The following is a 19361-nucleotide window of genomic DNA, read 5'->3' as shown; positions in this document are numbered from 1 at the left end:
GGACTGGATGCCATGATCTTCGTTTTCTGAATGTTGAGCTTTAAGCCAACTTTTTCACTCTCCACTTTCACTTTCATCAAGAGGCTTTTGAGTTCCTCTTCGCTTTCTGCCATAAGGGTGGTGTCATCTGCATATCTGAGCTTATTGATATTTCTCCTGGCAATCTTGATTCCAGTTTGTGTTTCTTCCAGTCCAGCGTTTCTCATGATGTACTCTGCATAGAAGTTAAATAAGCAGGGTGACAATATACAGCCTTGGCGTACTCCTTTTCCTATTTGGAACCAGTCTGTTGTTCCATGTCCAGTTCTAACTGTTGCTTCCTGACCTGCATACAGATTTCTCAAGAGGCAGGTCAGGTGGTCTGGTATTCCCATCTCTTTCAGAATTTTCCACAGTTTATTGTGATCCACACAGTCAAAGGCTTAGGCATAGTCAATAAAGCAGAAATAGATGTTTTTCTGGAACTCTCTTGCTTTTTCCATGATCCAGCAGATGTTGGCAATTTGATCTCTGGTTTCTCTGCCTTTTCTAAAACCAGCTTGAACATCAGGAAGTTCATGGTTCGGTATTGCTGAAGCCTGGCTTGGAGAATTTTGAGCATTACTTTACTAGCATGTGAGATGAGTGCAATTGTGCGGTAGTTTGAGCATTCTTTGGCATTGCCTTTCTTTAGGATTGCAATGAAAACTGACCTTTTCCAGTCCTGTGGCCACTGCTGAGTTTTCCAAATTCGCTGGCATATTGAGTGCAGCACTTTCACAGCATCATCTTTCAGAATTAGAAGTAGCTCAACTGGAATTCCATCACCTCCACTAGCTTTGTTCATAGTGATGCTTTCTAAGGCCCACTTGACTTCACATTCCAGGATGTCTGGCTCTAGATGAGTGATCACACCATTGTTGTTATCTGGGTCGTGAAGATCTTTTTTGTACAGTTCTTCTGTGTATTCCTGCCACCTCTTCTTAATATCTTCTGCTTCTGTTAGGTCCATACCATTTCTGTCCTTTATAGAGCCCATCTTTGCATGAAATGTTCCCTTGGTATCTCTAATTTTCTTGAAGAGATCTCTAGTCTCCCATTCTGTTGTTTTCCTCTATTTCTTTGCATTGATCACTGAGGAAGGCTTTCTTATCTCTTCTTGCTCTTCTTTGGAACTCTGCATTCAGATGCTTTTATCTTTCCTTTTCTCCTTTGCTTTTCGCTTCTTTTCACAGCTATTTGTAAGGCCTCCCCAGACAGTCATTTTGCTTTTTTGCATTTCTTTTTCATGGGGATGGTCTTGATCCCTGTCTCCTGTACAATGTCACGAACCTCATTCCATAGTTCATCAGGCACTCTATCTATCAGATCTAGTCTCTTAAATCTATTTCTCACTTCCACTGTATAATCATAAGGGATTTGATTTAAGTCATACGTGAATGGTCTAGTGGTTTTCCCTACTTTCTTCAATTTAAGTCTGAATTTGGTAATAAGGAGTTCATGATGAATCCTGCAAAAACACCTGCAGTCTTGCTGCTGACATTAATTTGCCATACAATCTGTATTTGCTGGAGGAGAAACCATATCTGGAAATTATGACAGACAGCACAGGCAGACATAGGGCTCTCCCTGCAGTATTTATGGGCTGTACCTCCCTGGTGGCTCACATGGTAAAGAATCTGCCTGCAGAGTATAGGAGACCTGGGTTTGACTTCTGGGTCGGGGAGATTCCCTAGAGAAAGGAATGGCTACCCACTCAAGTACTCTTGCCTGGAGAATTTCATGGACAGAGGAGCCTGGTGGGCTACAGTCTATGGGGTCACAAAGAGTCAGACACGACTGAGGGACTAACATTTTCACTTCCACTAAACACAAAGTCCACTGCTGAGAACACTGCAGGCCTGCAGGGCAGCTGAGACACAGAATGGAAACTGCTCATCCACCACGTGTTAACCTAATAAAATGGTTACAAATCAGGTGAGGCAAGCAAATCAAAACAATAAAACTCAAGAAAAGGGAATGTGATTAGATGGCAGAGACTGTCTGCTTCTTTGGCATCAGTGTTCTCAAGGCCAGGCCGACCACTCTGCACGGGCTTCCAAACCAGTGGGAACGCAGCACACCCGTGCCTGAGGTTCTGTTTCTTTCATTGTTTTGCCAAGTACGACGTTGACCTCATGTTATCGTTTGTTGTCACTCCTTGATGTTCAGTGTCACTACTTACTGGTCAAGAAAGTACCTGAGAGTGTGGAGAACACCCAGCTTTCCACACTACGAGATCCAGGCACATTCACAGAAGTCCAGGCTCCCCTCCAGGGAGGACGCGGCTCTCATCCTTGCTGGAGGCTGCGCCCAACCTTGAGGAGCAGGGACGCTGTGAGGACAGCACCCCAGGAAACACGGAGCAACTGTCCCAGCCCGGCGTCTGCGCCTCCCCCAGGCCACGCTCTCCCGCTCAGGGGACTGGTGGGACCAGGGAGGCTGGTGGCCAGACACCGGCGGCAGGCCATCCCTAGCACGCCCCATCCCCACACCCGAGTCTGGACATGCCCAGGGCGGAGGTGACCCTGTGACTCAGGAGACCGGCTCAGAGTGGATCCAGCTCCACTTGGTTCTTTGGGGTCCTCGCTCTTGGAACCCAGCTCCATCAGCCTGGAGAGGCCACCAAGTACCAGGTGAGAGCCCGGGGCCGACACGCCTTCAGGGTGGGTCGCACAGCCCCAAAGAGCCCTCCAGATGGGCCAGACGGGCTGCATGGAGAAGCCAAGGACACGCTGCAGACTTCAGAGCAAACCGGGATGCTTGGTCTGGCTTCTGGAGGGGCAGATGCGGGGCACAGACAGCAGGCCTCGGGCAGGCCTCAGGGACGGGGGTCCGTGTCCCACGGTGGCCCCTCTCCACACGAAGGCCACAGCCCCCTCCACACTCGGCACCTTTGCAAAGATGAGCCACTCTAGTCCATGAAGTTTTCTTCTTTTTCTTTTTTTGAAGTTTTCTTCTTTAGTAAGTTTTGCATAAACAGAGGAAACGTGTGTAATCTGAAAAAAAAAATAGCTATAGTACCTGGAAAATTTAAATCAAGTTCAGCTTGTAAAAAGGAACATTAAGTTAACCAAACATTCTGATCACACAAAGTGTTCAAATTTAACATAAAATTAGATGTATCCTGGATAATACAATAAAGAATACACCATCTGTATAAACACCTTTTTTTAATAGAAATAATTACAAAGACGCCTTCACAAACAGTCCTCTTGAGAAGTGAACGGCAGCTGCCTGGGAGATGGAGTGGCCTTCGGGGGGTGTCGCCAGCAGCCCGGCAGCTGAGGCAGCAGCACTGGGGCGAGTCCCAGGCCTTGGTGACGGGACGCTCATCAGCCGAGATGCCGGCGACGCCATTCCCGGGATGAGACCCGAGAGGCTCTGCTGCAGAGCACACGCTCCGGGCGGGAGGAGGACCAGGACCAGCCTGCCCTGTCCTCGGGCTGGGCCGTCAGCACACCGTGGACAGCGGAGGGAAAGGGTTCTGCTTGCTGACGACCAGCTTCTGGTGCTGGTGTGAGATGTAGCCTTTGATGTGACCCTGGGGGACGGGAGAGACGGGGGCTCATGATTCTGAAGGTCAAGGCTGTCAGGGAGAATGAACTGGAGCCGGGGCACAGCACCCCCCACCCCCACCGCCCCAGCTACGGTGCAGTCAGCTCGCCGAGAGGAAAACGAACGTGTACACACACACACCAGCCCCACCATGGCCTCTGGGGACACGGCGGGTACCAGATCCCCCAGCCTGGACGGAGCCCACACACCATGTAGATGAGGTTGGCCAGGATGCACTGGACCTCAGCGATGTCCACGTCCTCCACCTGCATGAACTTCAAGGCCACCAGGAATGCGTCCAGGGACAGCTGGTGGGTCTTGAGCAGCAAGTACCTGGAAGAGGCAGAGCTCAGGCTGTTGCTGGTGGGACAGAAGGACCGAGGGGGCAGGAGAACCTCTGCTCAGGGACACAGCACCTCCCGCCCGCCAGGAGCCTCGGAAAACAAAGCTTCCGGGTGAAACTCGTTCCCGTTCACAGAGCCGCCAGTACAAACACACCTGCCTGAGCACCTTCTCGAATCGCAGACGCTTCCATTCTCACACGTCAACAGCCCTCAAGTGGGGATGCGCCTGACAGGGGACTGTCAGGGATCTGATGCCCTGCGGGCCTCGCTAACCTGGACCAGAAGTCTGACCGAGATCCTGCTGCGACCAGGCCTCGGACAAGAGCCCACTTCCGAGTTCCACAAAGAGAACAACTCCCTGGCGCACAGGAGAGGCGGGAGGCTCAGCGGGCCAGGAGTAACGCAAACAGGCAGCAGTGCCACGCTCTGACCATCGTGCAGGTGCGTGCTCAGGGCTGGTGCCAGAACTCCTGCCCGAGTCCTCTCTTCACACAGCCCGAGCTTCTGCCCCCACTCCCTCAGCCGGGCCTGCGCGCTCCCTCAGGCCTGCACACTCCTTCCCCCGGGCCTGCGCGCTCCCTCACCTGGGTGCACCCTCGCCTGGGCCCTGGGCTACCCCTCCCTCAGCTGGACCCTGTGCCCTACCCCTGGACAGCACCAGCACCAAGGCCCAGGGCTGCAGATCAACTTCATCCCATGGAATCAGGAAGGAAGGCTGTGCTCACACTTTCTTAAAGAGATTCCTGTAGGTGATGATCTTCAGCTTCTCGAGGATGAGGAAGATGCCACAGCGGATAAAGAAGGTCTCATGCGCGGCCAGGGCCTCATTCAGAAGGAGGAGGTTGCCTTCGCTGGGCCACAGAGACGTGCAGACGCAGGCAGGGCACCGCCCAGGACAGGAGACAGGACCCCATTAGTTCCCTCGCAACACGCGGGCCTCTGCACAGACTTTATATTCTAAGCGGTCCCCAGGGGAAGAGAAGAAACTACCTCACAGCTCGGGTCACCTCCGCAAACTGCATGAGATGGTACTTCCTCAGAAGCTCAATGGTTGGCATGTGGCCCTGAGACAGAGTAATTTTCCAGAATAAGAACCTTCTCATTTTTAACAGAACTGTCTTTGAGAAAACCCTTACCAAGTTTTAAAAACTTTTAACCTGTGTTTCTCAGACTTTCTTCCTAAGTAACTGAACAAAAAATGCTTCCTAGTCAACTGGAAACAGACAAACGCCGGTGCACACATCAGAAAACCTGGAGCAACACGGCTCTGCCAACAGTGACGTGTGACCCTGACCTCGACCTTCTTGTTAGAGATCACAGAACAGGTGGCCCCTGAGGGAACAACCAGGCTACGACTTAGGGATTCAGACCCAGCTTCCAGAACAACAAGCTGAAAACCCGAGACTGGCTGTTCCACAAAGTCGGGTGAGCCACGGGCAGGGCTGGGGCACTCTCTCCTCCCCATCACACGCTGTCCAGAGCTGGGTGAGTTTTAACTGTGTGTGTGCTGCTTTGACAGTTTTTAAGAAACTTCAACGGGAGGAAATGAAGCTCTATCACTGTTAGAATGTTTTAGTCAATTAACTTGCAAGTTACATGTCTTTTTATTTTTTTTTTTTTTAATACAAATGCCAAAAACAACTTTCAGTGAGCAAGTGAGACACCCAGACAGGCTGGAATGATCTTCTCTCTCTTGGTTAATCCAGCTCTATTATTCTAGATTTTCAGGAGTAACAGACATAACATGCGTATTTTACCTGTCTCACGTATGTTAAACCTTTGAGTGAGGTAATCTTAGGAAAAAGGAAACAAAACCAGTCAAGCCTTTCTAGAAGGATCTGGAAATGTCAGTCACAGAGACAGTGGTTCGGGTCACACCCGAGGCTTGTTCCTCCTCTATTCTGGGGGTGCTCTCACATGTGGCTCGGCGCGAGACCCACCACACATGGGCTACGCTGTGAAATGACTACGCACTCCTTGTAGGGGACAGGCCCCCAGAGAGCTGGACAGACCACTTACCAGGAGCATCTTCACAGGAAGCAGGTAAATGAGGACCATTCTTTTGTTCTTCTGGCTGGACCGATGGCAGTGCTCAAAAGCAAAGGACAGGTACTCCTCGGCTGCAGGGGCGCCACAGACACCTCAGCAGTCCCCGCCCATGCCTGGTGCCACACCCACCCTTACACAAAGGCCCAAAGCTTTCAGGGGCGACAGTGTCTCCCATCAACATTAACAGATCATTTTCCACAGGGTCAGCTATGCAAAAATATCCAAGAGAGCACTCAGTGAAGATTCAGAGGAGAAGCTAACCAATGCCTTCTGAGACTTCAACCGAGTGTACAGCTGACCTGAACAGGGCAGGTCTGCTCTGCACGGGTGCCCTGCACATGGGTGTTCTCAATGGTAAACACCACGATATTGCTCCGTCTGTGACTGCTGATCACGAATGCAGAATAACCAAGGACACTGGACTGACCACGAGTCAACTGTGGATTAACTCTCTTGCTGTTCAGCTATTCCAACGCTTCATATTTTAGGGGAAAGAAAAAGGTAGGGGGACCGATCAAGGAAAGTCCTCTTTCAAAAGTTATACGTATTGAAGGCAAGCTCTGGGAGTTGGTGATGGACAGGAAAGCCTGGCATGCTGCAGTTCATGGGGTCGCAAAGTTGGACACGACTGAGCGACTGAACTGAACTGATGTATTGAAAACTCTGTGAAAGGAAATGAAAAGTTGGTCTGCACAACCCCACGGAATAAGAAAACAGAGCTCTCATTATGAAAGAGCTGTTCTTTCTGTCATCAGAGCCTCTGTGGCTATTGACACGCGGAGTGAAAAGGCTCTTACGTCTCATGTGGTGCCTGAAGTCACGTGGCTTCGCGTGTGAGTAACTGTCAAGGAAGTGAGTTTTAAAAGTCTGATCTGAGAATAAGAGAACAATCCTAAGGGACCACCACATACTGGCCACTCCAAACTTTCAGAAAAATAAAATAAACGGCCTCCTGATCTTGAGAAAGAGAAGGACACAAACCATACTACGTGGTTTCGTGAAGGGCAGCTCGGATGTGGCACTGACCCGCTGCCCCAGCCACAGGCGCCGAGGCTGACACCAGCACAAGGGCACGTCCCCCGAGGCTGGAGCCGAGCCACGAGCTGCCCAGTCCCCACGTGCTGTGCCGCCAGGACCCGCAGAGGCCGCAGGGAAGCACGGAGCACGGCCCACATGTGGGACAGACGTGCGTGGGTCCCTCCCCCAGGAAAGGACACAGCGGTGACGGGCTCAGGGGCCTGGTGCCGAGCAAGAAACACAAACGGGAGTTTCCTTCATGGAACGGACTTGGTGTCGGAGCAGCACTGCTTGGCGCGGTGGACACCACGCCCGCCTCTGCACCGGAAGGCGGGAAGGTGCTCTGGGCCCCAGCTGCGGGCGGCAGCCACGCACCTTGCTTGAAGTCGCTGTCGAACATGGCCTTGCGCCCCACGTAGTACCTGTAGGTCACCCTCTGGGCCCTGCTGTAGTCGTCCTTCAGGTTGGAGCTGTCGATGGCCCTGATGAGCGGTTTACACAGGTGGAGCTTGTTGATCTAGAACAAGAATCTACTCCAGACGGTCTTCCAGATAAACAGGCAGGACAGCCACCAACCCCTGGTCGCTAAGGACACGCCTCCTGAGGTGGGGTCACGTGGTCAGACCTGAGGGCTCACTAAGGACACAGCACACCACCGCCCGCCCAGGCCAGGCCACGGGCGCCCACCGCACTGACCCCACCGCCGTCACCCCTGACCTGCGTGAGGCGCCAGCACTCGGCTCCCTGGAGCCGCCCAGGCCAGGCCGTGGGGCGCCTGCCTGCAGGGCGCTGGCGCACACGCTCCCCAGCTGACCCCACCACCGTCACCCCAGACCTGCGTGAGGCGCCAGCACTCGGCTCCCTGGAGCCTCAAAGGGTGGAGGTGAACACAGATGACGCATGCAGAGCAGAGACAACAGTCCCTGCACCCAGAGGCCCTCAACCAACACCAGCCCCAGGACGGTGTATGGCTGGTGGGGACTGACTCTCAAGCCAGGCCTGGCAGGCCGGCTGACAAGGGACAGAAACGCTCTCTGGGAAGACAGGCAGAATTCAGGCAGACTCTACCTTAAAATAAATCTTGAATAGCTGGTTCACCAGGAACAGCATTCCCCACTTCTTGGAGTCCTCTATGCCAGCACGACTGCAGGGAAAAGAACGTTTTAAAGGTTACACAGGAAACAAAAATCTTACGTACAAATCACAAAGCAAACTTCCAAAACGAATTCGCATCCTGAGAAAAAACCCCACAGTTCAAGTCAAAGTCATGAAAGAACCTAACACTACAAAAGAAGGCGTCTCCTCTGACAGGTAAACCTGGAGAGATGCCCAGCAGTGCCGACACTGGCTGGGCACCTGGCGGGCGGCAAAGGAAAACTGCTCAGTCTGCAGCGGTGCTGTCTAAGCGCAGACTGTTATCAAGCATTTGTGACACGTGGTGAAAGTACTTTCTCTTGTCATTACAACATCATGAACCACTGAGACACAACACACGAATTTCACAAAGCGTGAGACCCAGCGCACCGGCCGTGTGGGCCCAGAGGCGCAGTGCCCAATGTGTGCTGAGCATGAGAGATGATTCTTTTCTCTTATCCCTTACCAAGAAATGGATTATTCAAAGCAGAAACGACCGTGGCCGTGGGGTTACAGCCGTGGCCGCCCGCCCCAGACTCACGTGTCGCTGGCGCAGACGCGGAAGCAGCCCATCAGCAGCTCGGCCGCCTTCTCCAGCATGTCCCCCACCTTGCTCTTCCCCTTCTTCACCAGCTGCTGGTCCGCCTGACAGGAAGCAAAAGCCTTCACTTTTCATCTCCTCTTGATTCTTAATTAGAAAGAAAATCACCACACAGCCAGAAGTGAAAACGGACAACCTAGGGGCAGCCCCCAGGCTCCGAAGAGACCCCCAGGCTGTGCTGCAGCTTCTCGAAACTGCGGCGTCCACTGCTCGTGCCAACTTCCTACAGGCCAAACCGCTCTTCAACCAGTCAAACCAGTGCACTGGTCACCGAGCCTTTAAGCCTGTGTTGCCCAAGCCACGTGCTGCTAAGAAGCCTTTTCTTACTTGGCACAAACGCCCTGACGACAGACAACACGGAGGGGGCGGCACAGAGAAGGCAGCAGGAGGCCTTGTGGGCGCCCTCCTGCGGCCCCAAGCAGCTCGGCCGCTGCGTCTGCAGCACACAGGCCCGCGTCCCCCTCCACCGACCAGCACAGCGAGCGTCTCTTCAGAGTCGGTGACGACACAGTGAACGTGTCAGTGAGTCTTGGTCCCTGAATACACACGTGGTGTTAGTGCTCCTCGTGATGAAGCAGGAAGCACGCACACAGCAAGCCTGCTTTTTAAGGTAAAGCGCCAGGGCCACTGTTTGGCCTGTGAGCTGGACGGGGAACAGACAGCCGCAGAGCCTGGCCGGCCGGCGTGGGCCCCCAGCCAGCACGAGTCTCCGGAAGGTGAAGGAGACAGGCCTGTCCCCCGGGAAACCCTGACAGTACTTGCCAATGACAACATCTGCACTTTCAAGGACAACTCAGAGTTTCGGAACACTTGTGCTGACCACCAAGAGCCTGGCAGCTTTGCATTACTTCAAAACGCCTCTGAGGAGGTCACTGGAGAGACTAACAAGTGTAGAGTTTTCCTGGCTTTCGTTTTTTACATAATGAAATACGTCAACATTTGGAATGTCTGAGCAGCTCAGTGACTGAAATGTTTCCAGGTGATCAGTCTTGGACATCACAAAATCGGGCAGGGCTGGAAGATCCATCCGCACCGCTGAGGTTAGAGGTCACACTGCCGGCCTCAGAGGCCACACCATGACCAGCAGTAAAAACCACTCCTGGCACCTGAAAAGGTGCCGCTCAGACAAGGACGTCAGCCATCACCTGGAAAGGCTATCAGAACAGGCCTCTCGCTTCCACCCACGTCTGTGTGAAGCAGTCTGGCTTCACACACTCAACCACAACGATGCCTGGCAGAGGGACCGCAGAAGCAGATGCGAGAATCCGAGTGGCTCCCTTCTATTTAGGAAGTCAGTGATGTTACCGTGTGAAAGGTTCGTTACTTGAGGGGTGTAAGTACACTAAAGATCGATGTAAACTACACAAGCAGCAGCTTTGGGCACCCTTGACGGCTTCTGTGTACGTCCCTTCAGTTCCACGGCTTCCATTCGGGGCCGTTTTACGTCTTCCACTTCTCTGCGGAGACGTCTGTTTCAGCACTCGCACTTGCTCCAGGGGTTTTACCACAAGACGGCTGGCGTGGAGTCCCATCTGGGACCCGGCCTGCTGTTCCTGGACCCAGGACGCCCAGAAGACAAGAAGGACATGCAGGGAGCTCGGTGCTCTGCCCCTCTAACCTCTCAGAGCCTCACCAGCCTTAAAGTTCCCAGCAGCGGGGAGAGGAAACACGTGCCTACACCCACTTGTCCAGAACTGGAAGTTAGCAACAGCCTTTGAAATGGTAAAGCGATGTGAGGACCAAAGAGTTAAGAATTGCTGCTCCCTGACTGGCTGATGCTGCCAGGAAATGGACACGTCAAGTCTAGGCCTTTGCCTCCTCACAGCCGAGGCCCTTGGCTCCCCAGCGTCCGCCAAGGCGGCACCGGGCGTGTCCTCACAGCAGACAAGGACAGGTCCTCAGCAGCAAGCCGAGCCGCCCCACTTTTGCTGCTCTGCACCAGGCGTGTCTCGACCCCACGCATCCCTCAAAACTTGTGGGAAGAGTGACGTAAAATTAAGCAACAGGTACAGTGAGTTTGGGTTTAAAACAACAGTGACAGAAACTGCACTTACATTATTGGCAAATATTCGAAGGTCCAGGGCCACCGCGTACATGACAGGCAGAGCCCTATGGGGCAAAAGGAAGTGTGCGTGAGGCTCTGAGGGCAGAGGCTCCCTCACCAGAGCTGGGGACACCCAGGGCCCCCACCTGCAACAGAGGTCCCCACCCCCACGGCGCCGTGGTCCTCCCGTCCCCTTCCTTCCAGGAGCCGCGGCCCCTCCTGGTCTGTGCGTCTGGCTGCAAGAGCTTCGCACCCACTGACCCAGCCTCCCCAGAGGCCAGGGGCTCAACCCTGACTGCCCCCCACCCCATGCTGGGCCAGGAATTCTCCATCACCCCACCACCACCTAAACGGCTCCATGAAAACAAGACGCGTGGTTCAGAATGATCTCCTAACAGAGCCCAAGGCAAGGAGCAGACAGATGTCGTCAAAAGACTTCTAGAATCCAGCTGGCGGTGTCAGCTTCATGTGTAAGACAGATCTTCAGTCAAAACTTTTTTTTTTGTAAAAGGTATCTGTAAGCCTTCAGTTACTTTAGTATAAACAAAATTTCAGTATTTACCAAGACTTTTAATAAATCACAAGACAGTTTAAGATAACGCAAGTATTCTGTATCTGTCATCCCAAACGGACTGTAGTTGATCTATGTCTTTTATCCAAGTTTAAAACCGAAAAGTGAAAGGGAAGGTTGCTCAGTCGCGTCCGACCTTTTGCAACCCCAAGGACTTCTCCAGGCCAGAAGACTGGAGTGGGTAGCCGTTCCCTCCTTCAAGGGATCTTCCCAGTTGAGGGTTCAAACCCAGGTTTCCCACATTGCAGGTCGATTCTTTACCAGCTGAGCCACCAGGGAAGCCCAAGTAAGATCAAAATTGACAAAAGAAAAAAAGTAGTATTTAATACATATTTGGGGGCATGGAATGGCTGAAATAATACTTCATATTTACAGGAAAACATTGGAAATAATCTGGCTGACCTGCCATTTAAGTTTACACTGACTATTAAAATTCCAGTATCTGTGTTGATATCATCCTACGTCAACACCCAATATCAAATACCAACACAGAAAACACAATACACATTTATTTAGAGTAAATCTATTAAGAACTTCTGCTTTTGATAAAGAAAGCCATTTGCTCATTTGCAGCTCTTTCTATTCGTACTTACCAGTTTTCTTCTTTGTGGGCCTGAAATGCTCGCAGGAATGATGTGCTATGTTAAGGAAGGTCCTAATAAAAAGCTCAGGCGGCGCTACAAGTGAAAGGATGGCGAACGCCGCGTTCTGACTGGGAGGGCTCCCGCGCCACTCAGGAGGCCGTGCGCCACTCAGGAGGCTGTGCGCCACAGCAGCAGGCTCTCGAAGGGGAGAAACACATGCGCCACGTTATAGACACCTGAGTGTCATTCGCGATAAGTAAATACACTGACTTTACACAGCTTTTCCCCAAAGTAAGACAAAATGCTATTGTATGAAGATTTTTTAAACTGGCAGTTTCACACATCTTACTTGGTTTCTCTGAGTCCCGATCATCATAAGTTACATATAACGTGGTTAGGGTCTCTAGTACAAAGTCTATTTTGTTCATTACAAAATTCTTTAATTCAAACGAGACTCAGTTGGTCAGTAACCAATTCTGTTCTGTGTGTACTAGACAAGACGACCACGGAGCAGGCGGCTAGAGGGAGTCCCCGCTGGCCCAGCAGCTGGGGCCCAGTACCTTCACTGCCAAGACCTGGGCTCCATCCCTGGTCAGGAAGCTAGGTTCCCACAAACCACGCAGTGAGGCCAAAAAAACCAACTAAAGTCTGGAGAGGCACATAACGTGACCAGATGTGACCCACTGGCCACAGCCGCAGCCAGGAGACATCCCTGCAGTAATGAGGGACAGAGCCACCTGACCAAGGCCTCGGCAGGGTCCACTCCTCCCTGGGCCCGCCTGGATCTGGGAGTTCTTCCATTTCCACAAGGGGACTAACTCATCCCTTAACTACACGCAATTGCTTTAAAGGCAACAAAATACTATTCTTCACAATAGAATTAGATAAAACTCTTAACCATAACCAAGGTTCTTCCCTACTATGCAAGTGAATGGACACCAGTGTGGAAGCTCATACTAAATTTAAGTACCTGAGTGGAGCAGCTAAATGAGTTTTTCTTCCAAAAGGTTTTAATTCTCCCTGATTAAAGGTATGACTCAAACTGGTCTGATGTTTCGAGATCTCAGCCCCCAGGTAACCGCTGCATCTGTCCCACACCGAACAGTAACGCACGCGACAAAAGATATTGGACAATGACGGTCTGGCACTTGTACGCCTCGATGAAGTCGTGGTTCCCCACCGCATACGTGCACCTGCAGAGGGGGCAGCAGGGACTGAGGACGAGCGGCAGAGTGCCAAGAGCCGGGTGCAAGCCACGCGGCCACAGCGCTCATGGCCGCCACAGACGCCCTGCTCTCTACTGGCCCAGAGCGAAGCCGGAGCTCCTGCTAGCAGATCACAGAGAAGCTCACAGGAGGCCGCTGGGTGAAAAAGGAAACCTCTCAAGTCCCAGAAGGAGAAGCTGAGCTGCAGAGGTTCCGCTGTTAACGAGCCAGTGGCCCTTCCCGGGCGTCAGTGGGCGAGGCTGTTGCACCCAGGTGCCCGCTTGCAGCGTCAGCATCAGTCAGTCCCTCCCCAAGCCCGAGCCTCATCGCACACGGCACAGATCTAGGAAGACACTTCAGGAACACAGTGGCACTCCAACTCGTCCAGAGATCTCAGGGGGGCCAGGCCTGCTCCGCCCCTGCAGTCCTCTGCCAGAGACACTGGCGGGCCATGTCGGCAGGAGGGCAGTCCAGACCACACGCTTTAGGACCCACGGCTTGGCCTGAATCGAGGCTTCAGAGGTGAAAATAGCAGACATGACGTGTAAATAAAAAGCAAAATTTCATTTGCTCCGCTCTGATCCAGTTTCTTTTCCAGTTCAAGGCAAAGAGGTTAAAAACCAGGCATTTCCATGAAAAATGCAAGTCAATGGTGGGCTGCACACCCTTCTGAATAAACGCCCACCACCCAGCCAGTGGAATGAGCATCAAATGCTTCTTCGAGCATCACACAGAAGACACACAGACACACAATCACCATTTCACTAACTTTTAAAACACACATGGTCCCTGAGATGGAAAAGTTTATTAAATTTTAAAGTCTTTTAAGCCTCACAAGATTTTCACAGGTTTTACCAAAGTGCAATTACAAACATACTTTTCTACTTTTTCAAAGGAAATTTTTCAACGCTTCAAGACGGTGTAAAACCCCCCTAATCAAGCCAGCAACCTCCAGACTGGCTTGTTTCCTACCTCACCCATGGCTTACCTTAAGTGAGCTGCAAACATTTCGTCATAAGGCGGCTCTAAGACTTGTTGACACTTCTCTTCTGGAGAGGCCATCTGCATGCCAATAAGAAAAACGGTAAAAAGAAACTTAACTGGGACAGAAAGAATGCAATGCGAAGGAAGAGATTCAGACAAACCTTTGTTTCTAGAGGATTTACACTTTATAGTTGCAGAAGCTCTTCACACTTTAGCAATTCAAAAAGCGATTCATTACCTCCACACGCCTATCAAGCCCAACCTGCACACAGGAGAGGCACATGGTCTGCTTTGTCTACCATAGGTCAGGAAGCACTCCAGGCATGCTCACAGATGTCTTTGTGTATTTATTAGGCAGATACTACGTGCCTAACAAAGGTAAGTAGGTCATGTGAGGTCGAAGGAGATGGAGATGATGCCTGGGGAGAGGGGAGATGGGGGGGTCCTCACCTCCTGCTGACAGACTGCACACTCAGGAATCCTGGGAGATGGCAGACACTCACCTGTCACCTGCCCGCTCCTCTCAGTGGCCAGATTTTCAATAATGTGTAACAGGACGGCTTACACAACAAGAAAGGGACTCGGGGACGCTACTCTGGCACGGTAACTATATTTGCTTATCTATGTCAATAAATCTGAGAGGGGCGATGACAACACAGGAAAGGTCACCACTCCACAATCTCTGATGAAATGACTGGGTGGACAAAGGCTGCCAGTAAAGGGAGCTGCTGATGGGAGGTTAGGCGGAGTTCTGTAATGAAGGGATCAGCCTCAGGTCACATATGGGCCAGCAGATGTGTTCCAGGGGCTACCTGCCAGCAAGCTGAACCTGAGACCCACCAAGACTCCACGCACTTTCTTTCAAAAGAAAAGTTTAGCTCCCGGATAGAACACACTCCAATGCATAATGGCAATCGACGAGGAAGTGGGCATTACTTCAACAAGGTTTCAACAGTGCTTTCCACAGAAGCTTCTACTTGGATGCCATCTATCATCCGAATCAAGGATGCTTACATTTGAGAGCAGGGGTTGGCAGACATTCACATAAAGAGCCAGCCAGGAAATGCTGCAGGCTCTGTGGGCCCAGGTCTGCCTCCATAGCCACAGGCGGCGTAAAACCTCCCTGGGAGCACCACCGCACAGCTGTGGGCTTCAGGGACAGACAGGCCTGCCCGAGTCCGAGCCCATGGCCTGTCCGCTGATCACCCCGCCACCCTGCTGCGCTTGTCTGAGCCCGGGAGAGTCCTGCGGCAATTACAGGCAGGAAGAAGCACAAACCTCAACACAGGCTCTGAGGCACGGTGCTCCATTAATGTTCAATAAATGAACTGAAATTAGGTAAATTGTGAAGGAACCTGGCGATTTTCAAATAAGAGTGGCAACAGTATTCTTCCCACTCACACCCTAAACTTAGGAAGGTGGTGACCCAGTGACCCTCTCAGACACATGCATGCGTGGCCTCCCACCTACCTGAAGCCGTGGGTTTGCAACATGAGGATGCTTGAAAGACACCAGCTCTGCAAGGGATGCCCCATCTCTGGTGTCAATGGCTTCACAGACCTGAAGCATTTGGAGAGAAAAGAGCTGTTACGTGGAAAGTGAAACGCTTAACCCCAGAAGGGCCGAGACAACACGCTGCAGCACTGCCCCTGCTGTGAGAGGGCAGAGGCGTGACCAGCACCTTCCACAGTGAGCGGACAGTCATTGCATCTCGAAATGAGATCTTCTGGAGGCAAACAGGTGACTTACCGTTAAAAACAATGAAAAAGCAGAATCAGCCAGTGGTTTATTATTTGCTTACTAAAGAGGATTAATTAGTCCAGTTTACTCAGTCATACTAATAAACATTTGAAGATCCACTTATACAGCTTACAAAAAAGAAACGCTTGAAGATCACATATGTCCAAAACGGAAAGGAACTGCATGTGTTCTGCCAGCATCCAAGAAACGAACAGATCTTATGAGCTTATGAAGGTGAAATCAAACCCCAGACCCAAAAGCCAATGGAAGTTATCAGAGACCACGGGAAACGCAAGACGCACGACTTGTCCACAGGTGGCCCCGGCCCAGGAGGCTGCAAAGGTGTGAATTAAGTCCAAGCTGTCAGGGTCCCTGAAATTCAAGATACAATAAACTTTGGAAGCAAAGGAATAGGCAGGTTCTGACTGAGACAAGAAATGGGTGAACCCTGGGCTAACAGAGATAGTGAGCCTGGTGTCAGAGCATGGACTCTGGGGCCATGATTCCTGGTCTGACTGTATCACCTACTTGCCCAGTGACCCTACAGAGTCACTCAAGCTGCTCTGTGAAGTGGGATGTGTAACGGATCGGCCTCCTAGGGATAGTGGTGGTGGCAGGCTAGCTGCCCAGCCCTGCAGTGGGGTGTGCGCACGGGGGTCACGGGAGGTACAGAAACATGAGCCCTGCAGTGGGGTGAGCCCTGCAGTGAGGTGAGCCCTGCAGTGAGGTGAGCCCTGCAGTGAGGTGAGCCCTGCAGTGAGGTGAGCCCTGCAGTGGGGTGAGCCCTGCAGTGGGGTGAGCCCTGCAGTGGGGTGAGCCCTGCAGTGAGGTGTGCCCACGGGAGTCACGGGAGGTACAGAAATATGAGCCCTGCAGTGAGGTGAGCCCTGCAGTGAGGTGTGCCCACGGGAGTCACGGGAGGTACAGAAACATGAGCCCTGCAGTGGGGTGAGCCCTGCAGTGAGGTGAGCCCTGCAGTGAGGTGAGCCCTGCAGTGGGGTGAGCCCTGCAGTGAGGTGAGCCCTGCAGTGGGGTGAGCCCTGCAGTGGGGTGAGCCCTGCAGTGGGGTGAGCCCTGCAGTGAGGTGTGCCCACGGGAGTCACGGGAGGTACAGAAATATGAGCCCTGCAGTGGGGTGAGCCCTGCAGTGAGGTGAGCCCTGCAGTGAGGTGAGCCCTGCAGTGAGGTGAGCCCTGCAGTGAGGTGAGCCCTGCAGTGGGGTGAGCCCTGCAGTGAGGTGAGCCCTGCAGTGGGGTGAGCCCTGCAGTGAGGAGTGCGCACGGGAGTCACGGGAGGTACAGAAATATGAGCCCTGCAGTGGGGTGAGCCCTGCAGTGAGGTGAGCCCTGCAGTGAGGTGAGCCCTGCAGTGAGGTGTGAGGTGTGAGGTGTGCGCACGGGAGTCACGGGAGGTATAGAAATATGAGCCCTGCAGTGAGGTGTGAGGTGTGCGCACGGAAGTCATGGGAGATATAAAAATATGAGCTCTGCAGTTAGGTGTGCGCACGGAAGTCATGAGAGATATAAAAATATGAGCTCTGCAGTTGGGTGTGCGCACGGAAGTCATGGGAGGTATAAAACGCACAGAAAGTAAATGTTCATATGCAAAAGATATAAAAAAGCATAAACTTCTAGAGAGATTCTACATCCACACTGGTTTTCCAATGTCTGTGTTCTTATTCAACTTCATATAAAAACTGATATTGGAAAATGTTAACTCTGCAAAGATAAGGCCAAAGTAGACATATCCTTAAAGAAAAAGTCTTAGGCATCAACCAGAAGACTGCAAACGAATGTATTATATTTGCAAACTTTAAGTTAAAACAAAAGCATGTATTTGTATTTTCATGATTCTTGTTTTAACCAGTTTTCTCAATGAACCATTAACCATTAAGTTAACGGTTCCAATCTTGTTATACTATATTCAACTGCCAACTAGATATCTTTGCCTGGTTGTCAGCAAACACCTCCAACACAACATGTCCAGAATAATTTATTTTTACTTCCAAATCGGCTCTGTTCATCTATTGTCAAGCTAGAAACCTGGGAATCAGTCTTGATTCCTTCCGGTGCCCCAAACACACACCTTTCCTAAGTCCTGGCAGTCTTCAAATATTTTTTAAAGTCCACACACCCGGCACCCCCTTCCCCGCCCCCCGCAACCGCCCCCCGCCCCCCACCCCGCCTTTCCTTAATCCTATTACCAGGCTTCTAGCCCTGCGAATTAGCATAGCTCAGAGGAAAGGCTGTGTTAGTCGTTCAGTCGTGTCCTAGTTTTGGCGACCCCATGGGCTGTAGCCTGCCAGATCCCTCTGTCCATGAGATTCTCTGAACCAGGGATCAAACCTGGGTCTCCTGCATTGCAGGTGGATTCTTTACTGTCTGAGCCACCGGGGAAGCCCTTACAGTGTTTATGCTATGCTGTGCTTAGTCGCTCAGTCGTGTCTGAGTCTTTGGGACCTATGGACAGTAGCCCACCAGGCTCCTCTGTCCATGGGATTCTCCAGGCCAGAATACTGGAGTGGGTTGCCATGCCCTCCTCCAGGGGATCTTCCCCATACAGGGATCGAACCTGGGTTTCCTGCATCGCAGGCGGATTCTTTACTGTCTGAGCTATCAGGGAAGCCCTGCTTCCAGCAAAGACTGTATGCTTTGAATCTGTCGATGCCTGTGTTCGCGCTGTGCTCCTGCGTTTACAGGCTGTGTGGACACAGCCCTGAGACACAATTACCGAAGGACGCAAGTCCGCGGGGCGCGGCCCGCTTGCAGGCGGACCCCAGCTGTCTCCGTCCCCAGCTCCCACCGCCCCTACACCGAGGGCGCGGCCGGCCCCCGGGACACATATCGGGTCTGCCTGCGCCCGGTGGCCGACGGCGCGGGCGCAGCCGGCGAAAAGAACCCCCAAGCTCCCACTGCAGCGCACGAGAAAAGGCAGCGGGCGGGCAGGCGGCAGGCGGTCCGCAGACCGGGAACCTTACCTGCTGCAGGTACTGGTTGATGGTGATGTGCGCCATGGTCGCGCCCGCCGCCGCCGCCGCCGCACGTCACTTCCGGGCCGCGGTCCGGCCCCGACCCCGCGCCCCCGGCCCCGCCTTCCGCGCGCGTTGGTTCCGGAGGCGGTGTGTGCGCCGGAACGTGAGCCCCGGGCCGGCATGGCGGCGCGCCCGGGCTGAGGACGGCCGGGGGCTGCGCTGCGACTCCCTTCCCCCCTCGCGCGACCGCCTCATTGGCGCGCGGGTGCCCGGCCCCGCCGCTCCCTCGGCTGCTGCGGGTTCCTCACGGGCCGCGGCGGACGCGGACTGCGGCGCCAGAGCGCTTGCGGCCGGGTCGGGCCGGGTCGGTTCGGGTCGGGGTCCTGCGCGCTCCGGGACCTGAGGCGCGGGGTCGGGCCGGGCGGGCATAGCAGGCGAGCCAGGCGGCGGTTGGGCCGGGCCGGGCCGGGCCGAGGGAGCGCGGCCGAGGGAGGCCGGAGCGGAGGCCGGGCCGGGCGAGCGGCGGACGGGCGGAGGCCGC

The 19361-nt window shown here is 53.0% G+C and overlaps 1 protein-coding gene across 3 annotated transcripts; it reads right to left on the bottom strand.

Moving 5' to 3' along the window:
* Positions 1-3174: 3174 nt before the first annotated feature.
* Positions 3175-18959, bottom strand: PCID2 (PCI domain containing 2). Of its 3 annotated transcripts, none has more exons than XM_025262549.3 (14): positions 18827-18959; positions 15580-15669; positions 14114-14187; positions 13048-13113; positions 11930-11971; positions 10776-10830; positions 8662-8765; positions 8055-8130; positions 7362-7503; positions 5940-6040; positions 4911-4984; positions 4646-4771; positions 3782-3909; positions 3175-3562 (listed from the first exon to the last, which is right to left on the bottom strand). In XM_025262549.3, exons 1-14 carry the CDS (start codon positions 18860-18862, stop codon positions 3354-3356), a joined length of 1323 nt encoding a protein of 440 aa, XP_025118334.2. In that variant the 5' UTR covers positions 18863-18959; the 3' UTR covers positions 3175-3353. The 3 variants fall into 3 exon arrangements, with proteins under 3 accessions (XP_025118334.2, XP_006076683.1, XP_044782981.1); XM_006076621.4 differs by having other exon boundaries at positions 3786-3909; XM_044927046.2 differs by lacking the exons at positions 11930-11971; positions 13048-13113 and having other exon boundaries at positions 3786-3909.
* Positions 18960-19361: the final 402 nt, after the last annotated feature.

The sequence above is a fragment of the Bubalus bubalis genome, chromosome 13 (assembly GCF_019923935.1).
Source record: "Bubalus bubalis isolate 160015118507 breed Murrah chromosome 13, NDDB_SH_1, whole genome shotgun sequence".
Lineage (NCBI taxonomy): Eukaryota > Metazoa > Chordata > Mammalia > Artiodactyla > Bovidae > Bubalus > Bubalus bubalis.
Note: the sequence above shows the minus strand (reverse complement) of the source record. Positions and strands in the feature narration are given on the sequence as shown.

Bases quoted from the DNA above. Each gene is read 5' to 3' on its own strand.
- PCID2 (XM_025262549.3), bottom strand. From the start codon at position 18,862: ATGGCGCACATCACCATCAACCAGTACCTGCAGCAG. The intron at 6,041-7,361 runs GTGCGTGGCTGC...GCGCCCCTGCAG, and splicing joins CGACAGCGACTTCAAGCAAG to CCGAGGAGTACCTGTCCTTT. The intron at 4,985-5,939 runs GTAAGTGGTCTG...ACTCTGTCTCAG, and splicing joins TTCCTGTGAAGATGCTCCTG to GGCCACATGCCAACCATTGA.